At 38.6% G+C, this 18,678-nt stretch overlaps 1 protein-coding gene across 2 annotated transcripts in view; it reads right to left on the bottom strand.

The window, feature by feature from the left end:
• LDAH (lipid droplet associated hydrolase) overlaps positions 1-18,678 on the bottom strand; it is a 107,084-nt gene that overhangs the window by 34,545 nt on the left and 53,861 nt on the right. For both annotated transcript variants that reach the window (XM_058836254.1, XM_058836256.1), the window contains one exon: positions 3,761-4,001. In XM_058836254.1, coding sequence (XP_058692237.1) covers positions 3,761-4,001 — 241 coding nt within the window. The remainder of the gene's footprint in view (positions 1-3,760; positions 4,002-18,678) is intronic.

Genomic DNA, 18,678 nt, shown 5'->3' with positions numbered 1-18,678 from the left:
TGCAAAATTTATCCCACTGTAAAAATTTTTCCTCTGGCACCTCAGGGATTTAATTTTGTCATCCTGTACATCTGACAGGGAGAAGCAGCTATTAATGGGAGACAAGCCTCAATACCTCAGCTGGGACTCACTTCCTTACAGTCCTGTTGAGTGCCTGAAACTGCTGTAGCCCCTTTTTCCTCCGCCAAACAAGGGAAATGTAAACACTCCACATGAAATCTGAATGTCTCCACACTAGTAACAAGATAAAATTTGAATCACAACTCTGAAGTTTTACCTTAATTCTTTGTTTTACAGCGTCTGTTGGATGCTTAAATTAACCAGGCATCTCTTGTTTCCAGCTTTCACTCGTGACAGCCTAAATGAATGTGAAAGCCTTGTTTCAGGCTTCTGAATCTCCTCCTTCCCAACCTGCCCCAACAATACAAAGCAGACCTCCCCCTGCCCCAGTGCTCCCCTGTTCCCCAACCAGGTTAAACAAACAGGGAGATTCCTCCAGGGAAGTCACAGGTTCAAGACCACAAAGGACCCACCTCATTTGGGCCAGCTGGAGGTTTTTCTTGCTATTGTGCTTATCTGTATCTTCCCTGTCATCCAGACATTAACCTCTGACCTGTGAGCCTGCCTCTCAAAAAAGCTGTGCAGTGTTTACCCATTATGTAATGTCTGTGCTTTTGTGGAAATTTTACAGAAACAAATGGAGGAAGTTTGCCAGTCAAACGGCTGGACAATAAATCCTGTCCCATGTAGATAGAACGGTTTACTGTCACTGTAAGTCTGCTACTGGCATCTGTCACCAAAGAAATGTTTACAAATTTCAGGGCACTGGAGTGCCAAAGTATTCCAGTGCTGCAGGATTGTACATGATTTGTAGAACCACTACCACTGTGCTAGATAGGGGTAGCCTTGTTTTGCTAGCCTGAATAAACAGAGTGACAATGTTTCAGATAAGTCAGGGTCACTAATGTTCAATATTTCTGTCTATTAATCTCCTAACTTCATAAATACAAGTACCCAAATGCTTGTTTGTTTATTGTAATGCTTTTTCTGCACTGAGATACCTTTGCTAGAAGTTAACTCAAGTAAGTAAAGTCCCTTCAGCCCCTTTTGCTTATTTCTTATAGATCCTTTATTATTTATACACCGTATGTTCCTATCCTTCCTTACAATCCATCTTCTTTTCAGTCCCTGCTGTCTCTTCTCCTTCTGCACTGTTTCCTCTTTGGGACAAGACATTCTATTATGTTCCCTTTCTGGACAGTGTCATCACAAGTCCTCTTGCTGTGTAACTGGGGCTTCTATCTCTCATCAGCTATGAAGTTAGGACAACAGAAAGATGTGTTTGGATAAGAAACAGGAACTACCATAATTTGAAATAGTGGAACACATAGGTAATGTAATTCTTCCTTTGCTGATTCTTTCAGCCAAGAGCCTGATCCTCAGCAAGTGAATGGAGCTTTTCACCCAGTGTCAATGGGAGAAGCACTTGGTCTTAGAGTTCTGCTCTAATTAAGTTTTCAAATCTCATTTCCTTTCAGAGGAGAGAAAACATTGTTGTGACTAAGCTTTGGATGTGGTAACAAATCCCTGGCAGGTTGGTTTGTTTTAACGGACGTATTAGATTTAAGGAAACTTTTACCATCTTTTTTGCCCTTAATCACAGCTTTTATTACAATTACAGTAATGCAACAGAGGCACATGCCAAAGGCAATATGTATATTTTTAATGAGTTGACATGCAACCTTCCTGGAGAGAAGAAACAACTTCATTTGCTGAACGTTTCTGAACAACATCTAGCAATTTATTAAGGGAAATGTTCAGAAAAGCATCTAACAAAAAATTCAGAGGTTTCAGCCACTGACAGATGAGCAGTCTCATAAGAAAGACTCGGTTGTTGTGCTAGATTTAGCAAATTTTTGCTGAATGGTAACATTTTCTATTGTCCTCAAACAATAAAGGAGAAGGTTAACAGGCAATATCCGGACACTCAAAGATTATTAATCCACGCAGGTGGTCCTTAGTCAGTGGGCTGTAAAACATCATCAGTTTCCAAAGATGCAAACCAAAGGGGAATTCTGGTTGAGAGATGCTATCACAAGCCCAAAGGAACTAGTTGCATCAGTAAGGCCTATTTATGCAAGTTTTACAAGACCCTGGCTCCCAGGGGTTTTCATTCTGGTAGAATTAATTCAGGCAATAAACTGAACATAGGCAGAGAACACATCCTATGAGTGAAGAGCCTTCAGCATGGTTTCTTGCCTCAATTTACCTTACAGCTAGGACACAGGTCTGACACTGGTACACACAGGAAATTACAACAGGCTGACAGGCACACATCAACCAGGCTCATTCTCCTGGGGACTAAAGAGCTCAGAGGGTCAGCCTCCAACAGCAGAACACAAAATCCGTTCTGTTAAATTATTCCTGCCGCTGCTGTGGCCTGGGCCAAACAACACATACAAACAATGGCTGGCCATGCTTTTTTGGAGGTTAACACAGGCCAAGGACCATTTCCAATACAACCCCGGCTGTGTATAACCTGTTTTTTAGAGGTAGAAGTTTATCTGTGGGGACCAGAGAAGGAAGGATTCCTGGCTTGTGAAGATGTGACCTCACAGACCACATACCCTTTTCTGAGACAAAACTATCAAAGGAAGACATTTGAACACCTCCTGTAGGTATTATCAACTAGGAGCCTGATTTTGTCAGGCACAGGGTACTGCAAGGGAGTGACTGTCATCATGTCCAGTTTGTACAACAAAAGTGGGGCTGTTCAGGCTGACAGCACAAACCCCCACTGCCCATCCTGCTGTCAGTCTGTGTACAGTCCTACAGTGAGCCTCTCACACAGAGCAACACACCCACAAATCCATGAAAGGTACAGCCCCTCACTGCAATCCCAGTTACTCTGGCACATCTGTCTAGATGATTAGTAAGTAAAATTTAACTGATAGAAGACAGAGCCCAACTGGAAATGTAGGAATGTGTTTTTACTACTATTAATGCAATCAAAACTTCCTTCTTGCTACTATTACTGTGTTAGCACGTCAATTCCATTCCAAATTATTTTAAACTGTTAACTTACCAAAATACCTGGAGTATAGCACAATTCACATTCTGGTTTTCATCCTAAACTTAACATAATTTATCTGAAATTATTCTGACTCTTGAAGTTGTTTCTCTTGCTAGAATGTGCAAAGTATGTGTTCAATATACACGGGAGGAACATTAATCTTTCTCTTTATGCCCAAGAAAGTGCTGAAATACAGTGCATAAGAAACTTCTATGTGCCTTTGTAGGCTGAAGGTCCTTTTCTGAATTTACCAATATTCCAATTCACATGACAGAATCTTTACAGCTTGCTAAAACAGCTTTAAAAAAATAGATGCAAAGAACTCTTTGTGAAACTGATTACTGATTTACATTCACCATCCAGCATGAATGAAATGCAAAAAGTAAGCAGATGTAAGTCACATAAAGTAGATTGTAAAAAGAGTGTTTTAATCACATGAGAAATCATGTCAGTAGTGTAGGTCAGTTTGTTTAAGGAATATACATTCTTTGGGAAAATATTTTGTTATTTTGCCTGTAAGACTTTTTTAATTTACTCATATGAGACTTTCCTGTACCCATGGTCTTAATTTTAGAAAATTAAAGGAAAGACCTGTTATTTTTCAAAACTCATGCTTTAATACGAAGAACTAAATCAACATTTCCTAAACGGGAAAAATACAAAAGATGGTTTAACACAGGTGCTCACCAATACAGTCGACACTGAAGAGATTTATGGAGGTTGTTATTGAAGACTCATCACAGGTCTTCATCCCCCGCAGTGCAAACCTCACCAGGGAGGCCTTGAGTCCCTCGGGGAGGAAGGACAGCAGGTACACGGGCATGTAGAGAGCGTAGCGGAGCTTGCACAGCAGGGGCGTCATGAGCTTCCCCTGGGGGGACTGAGCCATGCGCTCGATGGTCGGGAACAGCAGCACGGAGCGCAGAACCTGTCGGAGCACGAGAAACCACTGTCAGCAAGGCCTCAGCACCACAGCCCAGCCTGGCACACACTGGAGTCTTTAAATGACACTCCATTGCAATGAAATTGAGTTTCTAGGCACGTTGCCCCTCAGGCTGGGTGTGGTGTGCCCAGATTACATTTTTTAAAACATGAAGTAAACAAGCACATGATTATGGAATAATGTTTTAGTGTAAGACAGGGAAGAACTCAAGAGGCGAGTGGCTTTTGGAGATCACGACGAAGCGGGGAGCACCAGCAGGAGTAACCCCAGCAGAGGGCAGCAGGCAGGAGCCCTCCGCTCAGTCCCGGCGGGCTTTTTATGTCAGGAAAAGTACACTGCTTTTCATTTCACCTGGTAAACTATTTTTTCTAAGTAAACCAACCAACCAAATTAAAAAATGTCATCTGCTGTGATGGTAACTCCAAAAACTGACAACATACGAGTTTTTCAATTTGCAGTTCAATACAAGTAAAGTTGGTTTAAGGACAAGAAGCACACAGCCTCTTTACTACAGTGTGTACACTGGCATAAAACACTGCTTTTTATATCTTATGATGAAATAGACATTCTGAAGGTGGTAATTAGTTTCTGTTATAATAATATACTATAGCCTTAAAATACAAAGAAACTAAATAAAATCACACCAATCCATACTAATCAAAAGTGAGTTAATACACCTAATCTTAGTTATATTTCAATGCTAGCATCAAGCAAATATTCTAAAAGAATAACTGAGACATTTTTATGGAAATAAAAATATATTGCAATAACTCATGAAGGATTAATCCTTAACAGCCCTACCTAACAGAAGTATCAATTAAAAAAAGTAAGATACAACCTGGATATTGCATTGTCAGGTAATAAGGTATAAACAGCTGGGCTTTTATGGTGACTCAATATCAATAAATGTAGTTACACATCTGCTTAGTGCACATCATCCTACATGTTGTGAAAATTAGTTTATTATTTTTGTAAAATATATTTTATGATAACTTTCTTTACTCCTAGATGAGACCAGCTAATGTATGCCACTACACCTGTGTGCAGCACTCCTGGTCCCAGAAGCTCTCCAATGGAAGACAGGGAATGCCACCAAGAGATGCTTACAAAATCTGGGCATTGTAACAGAACAAACAGCAAGCATTCAGGAAATATAATAAAATCACAGGATCCTTTAGGTTGGAGAAGGTCTTTAAGACCACTGAGGCCAAGTGTTAACCTAGAACTGCCACATTCACAAATAAACCATGTTACCAAGTGCCACATTTATGTGTCATTTAAATACCTCCAGGGATGGTGAATCAACCACTTCCCTTGGGCAGCCTATTCAGTGCTTGGCAACCCTTTCTGTGAAGGATTTTTTCCTAATATCCAATCTAAACCTCCCTTGGCACAACTTCAAGCTGTTTCATCTTATCGCTTATTCCTTGGAAGAAGAGACTGATCCCCACCTGGCTACAACCTTCTTTCAGGTAGTTGTACAGCAATATGGTCCCTCTTAAACTCCTTTTCTCCATTCAACTCGCTCAGTCCATCAGACTTGTGCTCCAGAGCCCTTCCCAGCTCTCTTGTCCTTCTCTGGACACACTCCAGCATCTCAATGTCTTTCTTGTCATGAGGGGCCCAAACAGCACTCAAGGCATGGCCTCAACACTCCCCAGTATGGAGTGACAATCACTGCCCTTGTCCTGCTGGCCACTGACAACTGTGTGTCTACACTGTCTAGCAGGTCACCAACCATTTCCTCTCAGATTATGGGGGCTTCATTCTGCTCACTGTTCATGTCTGGATACTCAGATAACTGGTCAGTCAGGTATTGATCTGTTGGCTCTTCCTGTTTCTTCCCTCACCATTCTCTGAAGCTGGAAGGACAGAGAATATTATCTGTGCTTTTGATTCCTTAACCAGTTGTCCCAAGGCCCTAAAGTCTCTCTTGATTGTCCTTGGGCTGCTTATCGCAATTTCATTGCTGCCTACCTGAAGAATCAATAACAGATAATAATCCAAGAGCTGTACCAGGGTGGGAAGATGGGAAGCTTTCTCTTCACATCTTTAACCTGGCTCAGGGAGGCAGCAGGCTTCTGTAAGAAGTGAGTCCTTCTGTTTCGTTCAGAAAAAAAATGAGTCATCTTTTTTTCGTGGAAGCAGTTTTTATGAAAGCAGATTGTAGACTGACAACCTCAGCAACACTTCCAAGCCAGGTGAATCATTGTTCTGGTTACAGTTCTTGCACAGCCTCACACCTGTCATTCCAGGGCACCTGGAGAGGTGGAGAAGTCCCAGAGGAGACATACTGGCTGTGCCAGGCAGGGACTTGTCACCATCGCCCCCTCTCTTTTAAGTCACTGTGTTCAGCCAGACAGAGAGGGCATGGCAACCTCTGTGTCATGCATCCATCATCAGAAACTGTAATTCTTACAGAATTTTAAAAGCAGACTTTGGAAGAGTTATTTATATAAAATACAGAACTATTTTAAGAAATCTTTCTACTTTCCAGCTGATACTACTTTGGTCTGAGACAAAGAAAAATACTTTCTCAGGGAAATCAATCCTGGGCCTCTTTTTATTAAAGGCAACCAGCAGCTGAAGCACAGGAATGCAAAACTTTTACTAAATTACATGGTAGTTTCGTGATATTTCAGCTAGGAGCTGAACCCAAACTGTTGTGATCTAAAGCAGATTTGACCTGCGTTCCCAGGCACACTTTAATCCTTTGACATTGCAGTTTATAGATATAGGATTAGTTGCTTGGATGGCTGTACTAACCACGGGGAAAGCTGCAAAACTTTGGCAGAAAAAGGACAAACCAAAAAAGCTGTTATCCCATCCTGTACATTCCTGCATTTTGTAATGGCTCACAAATTTAGAAGATGGAGGATAATTTTATTTAATTTATTTCTCAAATATTTTTTAGACAATAACAGAGAAGTGTAAAATTTGTATTTTTCAGACATTTATCCAGTATTTCTTAATTTAGTGCTGGATTCCCAAGCCAGGATCTTGAAATGTGCATTTGGTGGCAGAATTGTTTAAAAGATTTAGTTCAGTTTCTTTGCAACAGAAGTGTAGATATACAGATTTAATCCATTTTGTTATACTGACAAATACAATGATAAAAAAGTACATCATATTTGTGTCTTGAAATAAGTGAAGTAGAAATATTCAGGTAAAATTAAGGAAATTAAGAAGATTCAAATGCTCAACATCAGTTAATAATTTACTTTTTTTTTTTACTTTTCAAATGCCTGGATCTTATCTATACACAGTTTACACTAGTTGAAATCAGGCAGATGGCACAGAATTATATTCAAGTTAAAATTTTCAGCATTATAATATGGCCCATTATTCTGAAAATGGAGGACACTGCCTGTCATAAGCACCAGGTATTGTCACAACTATGAATGACACATAAATACAACTAAATAATGTGGAAAAAGTTAATGATACTCTTACTTATGAAAACCATTCTCATAATTCATGAAGTTTCTTGAGATAACCATCAGTCAAAATACAAAAAGTATTACAAATATTTATTTCTATAATAAAAAATAATATATCCATACACATATGTAAGTTTAGATATAATGCACAAATATTAAAAATATTAGAGAGTAAAATTCAGATTCACCTAGTTTAAACTACTTTCAATGCAAAGTCCAGTAATATTTATCTGTTAAGCACATGGAAAGGTAGAGAGCTGAGCAAGCAGAGACACTGGAAACAGTGACTCGAGTGGATCCAGACTTCAGAAAGTTGGCCAGTGACTGCACTGAAGGCAAACACACCTCATGTCCAGGAATTGCTGAGAGCTGTACCACCTATCCTTGACTCTCCTTTGGCCAACCCACTTAAAACAGTACAAGTACTCTTAAATTATAGTGGAATTGTCACTATTGACGATTTTAACAGTGTACAACTGTAGTTCAATTTATTTACCAGTTATTCACTTATCATGCTACTCAAATGCAAGATCTCAACAATCAGGATGACACATACACTAAAGTTCACTATTCAAGGCATAGGTGCTCATTCAGTTAGTCACCAAGGCAGCTGCTTCTATTCCATCATTAATTTTAAACTCCACATTCCACAGGGCTCAAGCCCTGAATGGTTCAAGGGCCTACAATCTGATGCAGAGTCTCAGAAGTTCCACATTTTGTTAAGAACCAAAAGCTAACATTACCTGCAAACTCTTCACATAACTCATAGGTGCCAAGGCAGCTCCTACTCCCTCGTCCAGCAGTGTATATGTATTAGAGAGAAAATGAAATGGTGCATGGCCTGAGCGTGTGCTCAGAGAACAAACCAGCCCAGAATGTTCTCCCTTTGATAGTTTCAACACACACCACAGGAGGAAGGCGTGGGGACTTCGGGAGTTTCCCTTTTGACACTGTTTATATATTTCGGTATCTAGAGCAATCAGTCCATTAACTTCAGGAATGTATGACCTGCACAGTAAATTTTAGAACACAGAGGGAAGAGAAATGACTTATTTTACAGGAAAAATGAGCTCTCAAAGCAAAGAATATTAAACACCCATTCTGTAAAAGCATGGTATTGACCAAGCTGCTTTGTTTAGGATAGAACCCCAATCACTATGATCTCCTATGATGACTGATGCATATAAATATTAAAGAATAAAGCAAAGGCTTCCAGCAAGCTACCTACATAGAGAACACATCCTGTACATCCAGGCTTTCGATTGAGCATTTATCTATATCTGTTCAAAGCAAGATGACAAAATGACAGCTGAGTACCTTCACAGCTTCAATGCATAATGGTTATGTCCGCTTGGGTTTGGATTTGAAGTAAAAGCTGGAAGTTGTTTTGTTTTGATTAAAATGAGAACCAAGTACAAAAAGCTAAACCATTAAATTTACAGTAACTTGCTGTTTAAAACTGCACAATTTAATAGTCTTAACCACACCAGCAAAGGATTTTTGTTAAATCTTTAAATGGTTTCCTTATAAAAACACTACAAGTATGCAAATTGGATAAAGTTAAAAACACCCCCAACAGTAATATTTTCCACTAGTGCCTTCTACTGAATGAGTTGAAATATTTTTCAGCTACAATTTGAAGTTTGAGTGGGTAATACTACTTGTTTAAGCAACTGGTAAACAACAGTGCTGAGAATGCAAAATCATGCTTAAAACCTGGATGCTACTTACAGCCAGTACTCAAAGAAGTGACTCTATTTTCAGAGCAGTTAAGTCCTTCAATGCCAACAGAAGGTCAATGTTTTTGAAATCAGCCAGTTTTGATTGCACAAGAAATGCTGGTTACAGACTCAGGTCCCCAGGTGTGTGCCCTCTGAGCTCACATAGCCCAGGGCCTGGAGAGGGTGGTCACGCTGACACCTGCTCTTAAGCCAGAGAGACATTTTGCTAAGAAAAATAAAATGGGAAAGAAATGCAGTCAGGAAAAGGCAGACACTGACCAACAGAAAGGAGTAGGAGCCATTTCAAAGGTATTTTTCAGAGGAGACTCCAAGTAGGTGAATACAGCCAGGCTTTCTCTGTCCAGTCCCTTGGCTCTCAATAAACAGACCACCCCTGCCCATGACAGATCACAGGTATGCTCAGATATTTCTATCAGAGACATAAAACATAAAGACTCTGTTCCACTGAAGAAAATACCAGAAAGTGAAACTTCCTGAGAAATAAACCACTGGTTCACTCTGCTGTAATGGTAGAAGCAGTGGTTGCTGGAGGCTCTCACTGACTTTTGACCAAGGAAGTTTTTGGAAAGCATTTGCTCCTGCTGCATAACCTGTTTTTGATCACCAGGATGGCAGAAATCATTACTACAATAACCACCACCAAAAGGATCACAAGGCTCTCAGATCCCACACCATTTCAGAGCCCACAGGGGGCAGAAGCATGGAAACAATCCATGATTCATTACGTTGGAGCCATTGCACTGACAGGTGCTCAGTAACGGAGCGCCCAAGCACGGCACTGCACTCACACACCCAGCTCTGGAAAGAAAACAAGTAAGGAAGTTTAATTTAAAATTCCTTCAAAACCCTACAAAAAGCAAGAGCTGCTTCTCTGTTAAAAGCAGCACTTCTTTTGATATACATATTAGGTCACCCCATGTATTAGTTTGCTATTCCCCTCTTCTGTTGGCAGAGGAAAAGCTATTATCTGTCAGGTAAAACCTAGTAAATTTCTCAAAGATAACATAATGATGCACTTAACTGTAATCTACAGTCTACCCTTGACACAGAATGCCACATAAATCACACCATTTCTTCTACTCAGTATGCAGAAACCTGCAGGCAAAACAACAAGGATCAGGGGAGGATTCTGTGCTTTATTGCCACAGCTGTGCTGAGCAGATTTCCAAGAAAACGCACAGGACAAACCAGACAGTGCTGGCTTGGGCCGTCCTCTCCCCACAGCAGGACTTGCTGGGCCTGCCCGTTCACTTTGCTCTTTATTACATGGAATAGAATAGAATAGAATAGAATAGAATAGAATAGAATAGAATAGAATAGAATAGAATAGAATAGAATAGAATAGAATAGGTAAAATATAGAATTCTACTTTAAAATCTTGAATATTTTCTTCTTCCTCTGTTTAAGATATCATTTGGTTTTTGTACCAGTGAACTCTCACAGCTCAATATCAACAAATCCATAGGATTTCATGACAGCAAAAGAGCTAAAGAATGGACACAAGTGACAAAACACTGTTTTTCTTCTGCTGTGAAGTCAAAACATACTATATGCATTTTCTTCTACTTTATCCTATGGATGTCCTGAAATTCTAAACAAATGCTTGGCATATTAAAGAGGGAACATAACAAGTATCTCAAACACAGTTAACAGAAGATCTTAAAACTGTTAATTTCAAAGTGCTTTATAAGAATTAAGTCCCAGAGATATGGAAAAATAAACTGAAATTTGTGAAGTTAGGTAACTCCACATGAAAATATTCATTGCAAAAGCAGGAATATCTGAAATAACTGTATGGTAAACTACAATTCTCTGCTCTAACCAAACTTACTTTTCTGGGTAACCAAACTGTTACTGTTAAACAAAATAGTAAAAAACTAACATTTGGTAAAAAAGCTTGTATTTTTTTGTTGCAATTAGTATCATGGTGGCTTAGTTAATTAGTGCCAGAAGAAGAGAATCTGCTGTAAACATCTTCTGTGGAGCCCTCCTAACCAGCATACAGGGGCTATAGAACAGGGCAGAGGTATGTGCACTTGATTTCAAAGTTTAGATTTTCTACATTTCCTGTTTCTTAGTGCCCAGATTTTCCCTTTGGCATCAGACACGTTATATTTTTTCTATTTCTTTCTTTCCAGACTTCTAATTTTATTACATATAATCTGTGAGACTAAGTGACAGACAGAAAGATTTTTAAATTTTCTACCAGAAGTCTTTTTCAGGGAGCATAATGGGCTCCCTGAAGAGCTGAATTTGTTTTCCAAACAAATTCACAGTTAGTATATGCAACTCTGTGAAAATGCTGGTAAAATTAAGTAACAGTCTTAAATTCTCTGATGGGCTGAAGGAATTCTTGCTCCCTAGGAAAAACAGACTTTTTGAGTGCCACCAACAGCATCATGATCATGTTTGTCAGCTCAACTTCCCTAAGGGTATTTGAATTTTCATGGTTTGAGAACAAACTGAATTGAGGATCCAGAATTGATCCCAGGACCTTCTGGTAGAATTTCCATAGGCATACTGAGGATCCAGCTAGGGATTGAGTTCTTTAAGGGAATCAACACATGAGGAGGGGCTGTGAAGGCACATGGAGGATGCACAGACACTCAAACAGGCAGAAGTTCTCTCACAGTGTCTGAAGAAATTACTGTTCAGCAGGACTGAGCATAAAAGCATGCAAGCAGTCCATAGATTCATTTGCCACATAAACTTTGGATTGAATTTTGCTTGACAACTTCAGTGCCTTTACCTCTAAGGCGTAAGGCCTCAGCATTGCCTTGGGCATGTGCCAAGTCCAACACATGCACACATGCACATGTACACGTGCACATACCCAGGTACATGCTTCTAATTCTTCACTGAATAAATATAGCAATACCTAGAGATCCCCATTCAGCACTCTGGTTACATGAATATTAATGACATCCTACACTAAAAGAGCAAATTCATAAATACAGTGAAGTATGTATACATGCACAGAGCTGAGCTGTGCCAGAACAGCAGTATGACAAACAGTTCTCTCTGTCAGTACTGCAATAACCTGAGCTTTATCATAGCAGGGGCACTCATTATTGTCTATCCAGCATGGTTTTTTTCCCCTTGCATGTCTTCTGTAAATAGAAAGAGGTGAAACCAGCACAAAAATGGTTATCAGGCAGTACAAGACAAGAAGCTAGAGGTATTTCATACAGACTGTCACTACCTCTTTTATAGATGGACTGCAGTTTCCATGGACATGATGCTTCAGTACATGCCAAACCACCTTTCTGAGATCCAACTTGAGTGTCTGATTTATGATGTTTAAGGTAACTTTCCTAAGCAGTTCAGAAAATACCTGCCCACCAACAAAACCCCCAAAACAACACCCACCTTCACCCCACTCCTGAACTGGAAAGCGGTGGTATAACAGTGAGGTTAAGTTAAATTTGGTATTTTAATTATTCAGCTCACAGAACAAACTCAGAAGCTACTACTATTTTTAAATATGGTGAGTAAAAACAATCGAAATAATCTAAATAAAATAATCTAAAGCATGAATGAGTAGCAAAAATCCTGGCAATACAGTGGTAAAGACACGTGGGAGATGCAAGTTTGCAATATGATATGGTGCAGAAAGCAAATGAGAAAGAAGCTCTGCAACTTCATGTTACACACAGTGAGGAAACACATCACAAATGCCAGAAGAAGTTCTGCCTCTGGGAGACAATGCAGATTGCATCCTGTGCTCTACATCCTAAATGGAAAGATTTCAACCAAGGGTGAGCCACAAACACAGCCTAAATTAAATAGGGGCTTGAATGATAAAATTTCTGGATTAAGTTATATATAGAGAAAAAAACATGAATTGTGTGGCAAAATGGGAGCAAAAAAGGTAATGGGGTGGAGAACCATAGCTACACTATTTTTAAAGGCCTATAAATTCAAAGGATGTTCAATAATATTCTGTGTGGAACAAGTAACGTAAGTAAATGTGACGGAAAGAAATTAAAAATCTAAAATACTAAAGCAGGTATCTCTGTATTGACATGAAGTTTTACGCTGCACTCAAGTATAATGACCCAGCTGTGCAACTGTTACCAGCAGGAATGGTGTGAGAAAGAGAAATGCTCCCTTACATGGGTGTACAGACAGCCTTGACTTCTCAAACCAGAACGTTGCGTCAGGGATGTGTAAAAAACTAGTTAACATAAAGCCTGACGATGTTACTTACATATTCAACTTTTCTCATGCAAGTACATTGTCCTGGGACTGCATATTACAGACGTTGACTAAATGAATGATGAAAAGCAAATGTATTGACTTAAAATGTGAGGGTTTTTCCCCATCTATTTATTCTTTTGTGTGTTTAACACATTCAAAAATTAAAAATGTATTTATATTTCAGTTATACAGAAAGCTGGCAGAGTATCTGCAGAGTGGTTATGCTCAGGAAAGAAATACACCCTTTCAGAAGGAGAAAACCAACCACACATTATTCCCAAAGCTTTTACCCTTCTTCAACCAAAAAAAAAAAAAAAAAAAATCAGAAAAAAATGTGAAGTTGAAAACACCATGGGAAAAATACTTATAATTCAAAGTATTCTGTTGATAAGATGAACTTATCAACACTCCAGCACAAGACTGATCATTAAACTCAGTCCACAATCATTCTGCATTTCCTTCCCATCAAGCTGTAAGAAATCCTCCAGCAGCCAACAACATTTTTTATGATGCTTTGGAAAAAGATCCAAACCCCAAAAACAGATGATACAGCACAGGATGAGAAGATGGCAGACTCACAACACTATCACTCTCATAGGTCCTCTTTTCTGATATGGAACTCATTAAATCAAAATATTTTTAAACGCCCAGGAAAGGATTTGTTTTCAGCCAACAGAAAACGCTACCGAAACAAAACACAGAGATTAGTGTTGATGGAGAATTCCTTTGTGATTTCAAATATTTGATTAATTTTACTGTGAGAATGTAAAGAAGGTTTACACTCTTATGGGGAACACTGCATATACTCTCTACGTGTGGTCATTTTTTACTGCTTCCAAGGAAGGCAAATGAGGGCACAGAAGCTATACTTCACACCAGGACAAAAAGTATTTGTTGGACTATGGAAAAGTCCATAAACAGGAGCTTAGGTATTATAGTAATAATTAAATTTAATACATACATACATTATATATATATATATATATATAACCTTTACAATATTTACATGGTGGAAAAACTACAGCCACCATAACAGATGTACTCTCTCAGCTTTCTTTGCAGTCCTTTCCATTAACTACTCACATCCTAAGCTCAGGCTGGCTGTGTGACAAGGGTTGTTTCCTGTCCAAGTGCTGTTTTCCATTTACCTTTGATGTCAAGGATGTCTCTGCCTCTTGGTGTCGGATGCACTCTCCTTTTTCCATATTTAAATTTATGTCTTCATAATTAAAACTACTTATAGCATACTCTAATAGATTGAGATATTCAATTCAGTCTGAGAAGGAGACCACTCTTGTTTCTCTGTCATCATAGGTATAGTCCATGCAGACCCCTCTCACCTCTAAAAAACTTCATCACTATTACTGACCTTAGGGGAGCTGGTCAACTTAGAAGGGTCTCCATCATCTGATTTATAACAGAGAGAACTTCAGAGACTACAACAGGCTGGCTTCAGGACAACACAAATTCAAATAACCACATTTCCCATGGTTTTAGCTATTCCTACCTGAACCTATGCAGCTACGGCAGCTCTTCAGAAAGCAGTGTACATAGATATATACTTCCCAGAACATTTCTCTAAGAAACAACATACATACAAATCTTCATTAAAACATCGCAAGTGTGTTGTTTCCAAACATTTCAATAGCATTAATTTCCTTCAAGATACAAGGCAATGAAAGATACAGGGTATACTGAGACCCATCTTGTGAAGCTGGGCATAATCCTCACAAGTTTACAATGTTTTATAATGGTACCAACTGTTGCAAAATGTAAGGTCGTACTTGATATTTTATTTTTTTTTAAGAGAATTAAGTTGTATGGGCAACGCTGACCTCAGTGATATAAGACAAAGTCACTATTTGTAAATGGCACAAATGTAAGCCAAGCAACAGTTAAGTAAATCTAAGGGAACCTTCCTTTTTGTGTAAGCCGGTTCTTATTTCATGACCAAAAGTTTTTTTGTATTCCTTTTGAAGGGGTCAAATGTAACACAATGGATCACAACAAACATTTTTTATAAATTATTTCACTTATTTTTTTCTTACATTTAATGTATCTAATATTATCATATAAATGATACCTCCTTTAACATCTGAATTTGACCAACTATTTTCAAATATATATATAATCCACACCTTTTTTCAAATGGATTAAAACTTTTGCTTATTTTTTTACCATTTTCTTTCAGCTCCTACCTGATGATATATATAGCAGGCAAATTTGCATCTGTTTAAAATACCCTACAGTGATCACACGGTTTTTCCATGTCCTGGCACCTTCTTTATTTAACATACATTATCCATTTTTATTTGAAGTACACCTATAAGACCCCAAGCCTCTAGTGCTTCCTGGCAGTTCCACTTGGATGGAAACAAAATTCAAGGACCAGCATTTTAGTTAATGTATTTGTACTTCAAACTGTGATCTCCAGTGTAATGACAAATACAGTGCTGGGTACACAATGATTACATCCTTTGGTATGTGGACCTGAATGTCATTTGCACCAAGGTGAGGTGTGACTAAATTTATGTCTACTTTAAGGCCACTTTCCACTGACTTAGCATAAATTTGATTCTGAGCTTTATACATTGGAGTCCTGGCATCCAAACTCATTGGACTCTCCGTATGCAGAGTCCTGTAAAACATGAATCACATCAGGCTTCTACAGTATTAACTTTGTGCTGTATTATTAGGAGAATACTAGAACTTGCTCTGCAGAGTTTAATTACAAAAGAACTGAAATGGGACAAAGATAACTGAGGATAAGCAAGTGAGAGGCGTGGAAATTTCAGCAGTATCCAGCTTCAGCTGCTGGGAATAAGAAATCACCTTTGACAACAGTGATCAAAAGCACAGTAACCAAAAAGGAAGAGCCCTAATGAGACTGTGCCCAATGTCCCTTTGAGTACCCCCGGGCCTCTGTGACTGCACCTACAGTACAGGTGGGTGTGTGATCTTGCTCCTGTTGAAACTAGTGGCAAAATCTTCATAAATTTAATATGCCTTAATTCTGCCCTGTGAAAAAATTCTGATCAAAGAATTATTTCCCAAATATTAAATGTAACAGCCTACACTCCATGTAGAGATCACCAAAGACACAATATTACCAGCTCTAGAACCAAGACTCTCTTACCTGTTCTTGGATAGACAGATGAAGACCACAGCTGCCATAAAACACTGATCATGATATTTGGAGATTAATCTCTTGGACTGACAAGTAAATTGAGACCTTTGATAATTTCCTTTGAAATCAATACACTTTCAATCACACCTTTCAGCAGGTGTCAGTATTTTCTGTGTACTTGACTTCCAATGCTGAAACCTGTTTAATAGCAATAGGAGAGGGACTTTCCATACCTCACCTTACAACTGGGTCATGGCACAGGAAAAAATTATCTGTTGTTTCACATTACTTGAAATATTTTCCAGTAAGAAGTACTCTTAGAATTTTTCCAGCTGAAGCCCAGAATTCTGCTAAATATACAAAAGTCTCAGAAGTGTTCTCTACAGACACTGCAAACTATTTTTCAACAGGTCAGCTCTACATACTGAACTATTTGCAAATTATTAAAAATATAAAAAATATTAAACACACAGACTGTTCATTACATTTACAAGTCTCTCAGGGCTGAAATGCAAATTACTCTGTACTACAAATATTTGGGTAACTGAAAACTTGCCCAAAATGTTTGAATTAAAAAAAAAAAAAAAAAAAAAAAGAAAAAAAGAAAAAAAGAAAAGCCTTTTTATGGGTTAAGGTAATAATGAGAAAACTGTTCTCCCAAAAATCTGTATCTTATTGTTGGACTGAAAATAGTTTAATAGAGAAAATATTCATTGACAGGGCAGTATTTTACATAGAGAATTAAGCTCCATCAAAGTGGGCAATGTCATTCCATCTACAAGGGAAGTGCCAAAGAAGACGGCCAAACTTTGCAACGGTGTGATAACACCAGCAGGGATGGATTTGTTGCTATTATGATTAAAGCATATAAACAGAAGAAGATTAGGAGGGGTGAGAGTGAAAAGAGAGGAAGAATAGTTTATTGGTTGGAAGAAGGGCAGGGAGAAGCTTATGTTGGAATGCAGTGTCACAGTTACACACCATAAAGCTTTCAGTTGCTCCCATTACATGAATGTCAGAATGCAGCTGCCACTTTCCAGCAGAAATTCTTTCCGTTTTCATTTTAGAAGTACAGGGTGGGTTTTTTTCAGTGTAGAACTCCCATGAGATCACCACATTGCATCTGCAGGTACCCTTATGGTGCAGGGACTGCAAATGTGACCTTTGTACACATGCTCTGGGACACTTACCACTTAAGATGAACCAGCAATATGCCCTTAAAGTGGAGAGGTTGCTCAACCAAAAGAAAAGCATTAAGAATTAGACTTTGTGTTGTACTGAGCCAACTGCTTTCACAGCCATCAATATACAGCCATACCTATCAATAACTCTCAATGAAAATCCATTCCATTTAAGGAAATGGGGCAGAACAAAGTAAATAAGAAACCAGCTTTATAATTATAATCTCATTCTGCTGATGAAAAGGAAAGGCCATGATTTTCCATCAGTGTCTTGAGATTCCTGGACTTCTATTTTTAAGTGCTCCACTCAAGACATTTGGAAGGGTTTTACTTTACCACTCATTTAAGTCAGCCCTCCAAAAGGCGTCTAGTCAAACCAGACCCACAGCCCTTCTCAGCTCAGAAGGTTAGGAGTTAGACAAGCCAAGCTGGCATTGAATACTGGAAGGAGTTCAGGCTCCTATCATTTTAACTAATTAAAATGGCTTAATGATGTACCCTGCAGAAAGAAGAACAGCAAGGTTTTACCTTGTGATATCAGTGAAAAACAAGATGAGTGAGTCAGGAAGTATACACTGAGCAGAACTTAGTATTTTTGTCAAAGAATGAAAAGAAACCATGAATATTTGAGGTTTGAGAGAGAATTTATGCCCCAAATTCTTCTCAAGGTATTAGAAGAAGGTAAAGAGAGAAGGGAGTTAGGAATTCTCTCAGTCAGCTAGTTTTTTCCATCCTTGCTTCATCTTTCCAAAACGGTAAGCATTTTAAATAGTAAGGGAAAAATAGAAAATTCCTTCCTTTGCAATACTACAGACTAGCTTTAATTATTATGATGAACTGCATATATGTAGGAATCTGCTATGGAAGAAAAATTATTGTATCTAATTTATCACACAAATAACACTGGTCATCAAGTAAGTAAGGTTTTAGTGCAACTGAGAACAAGAATTTGCAGAATATCTTTCAATTTCC

The sequence above is a fragment of the Poecile atricapillus genome, chromosome 3, assembly GCF_030490865.1.
Source record: "Poecile atricapillus isolate bPoeAtr1 chromosome 3, bPoeAtr1.hap1, whole genome shotgun sequence".
Classification (NCBI taxonomy): domain Eukaryota; kingdom Metazoa; phylum Chordata; class Aves; order Passeriformes; family Paridae; genus Poecile; species Poecile atricapillus.
The sequence above is the reverse complement of the archived record's forward strand: the minus strand, read 5'-3'. Positions and strand labels throughout refer to the sequence as shown.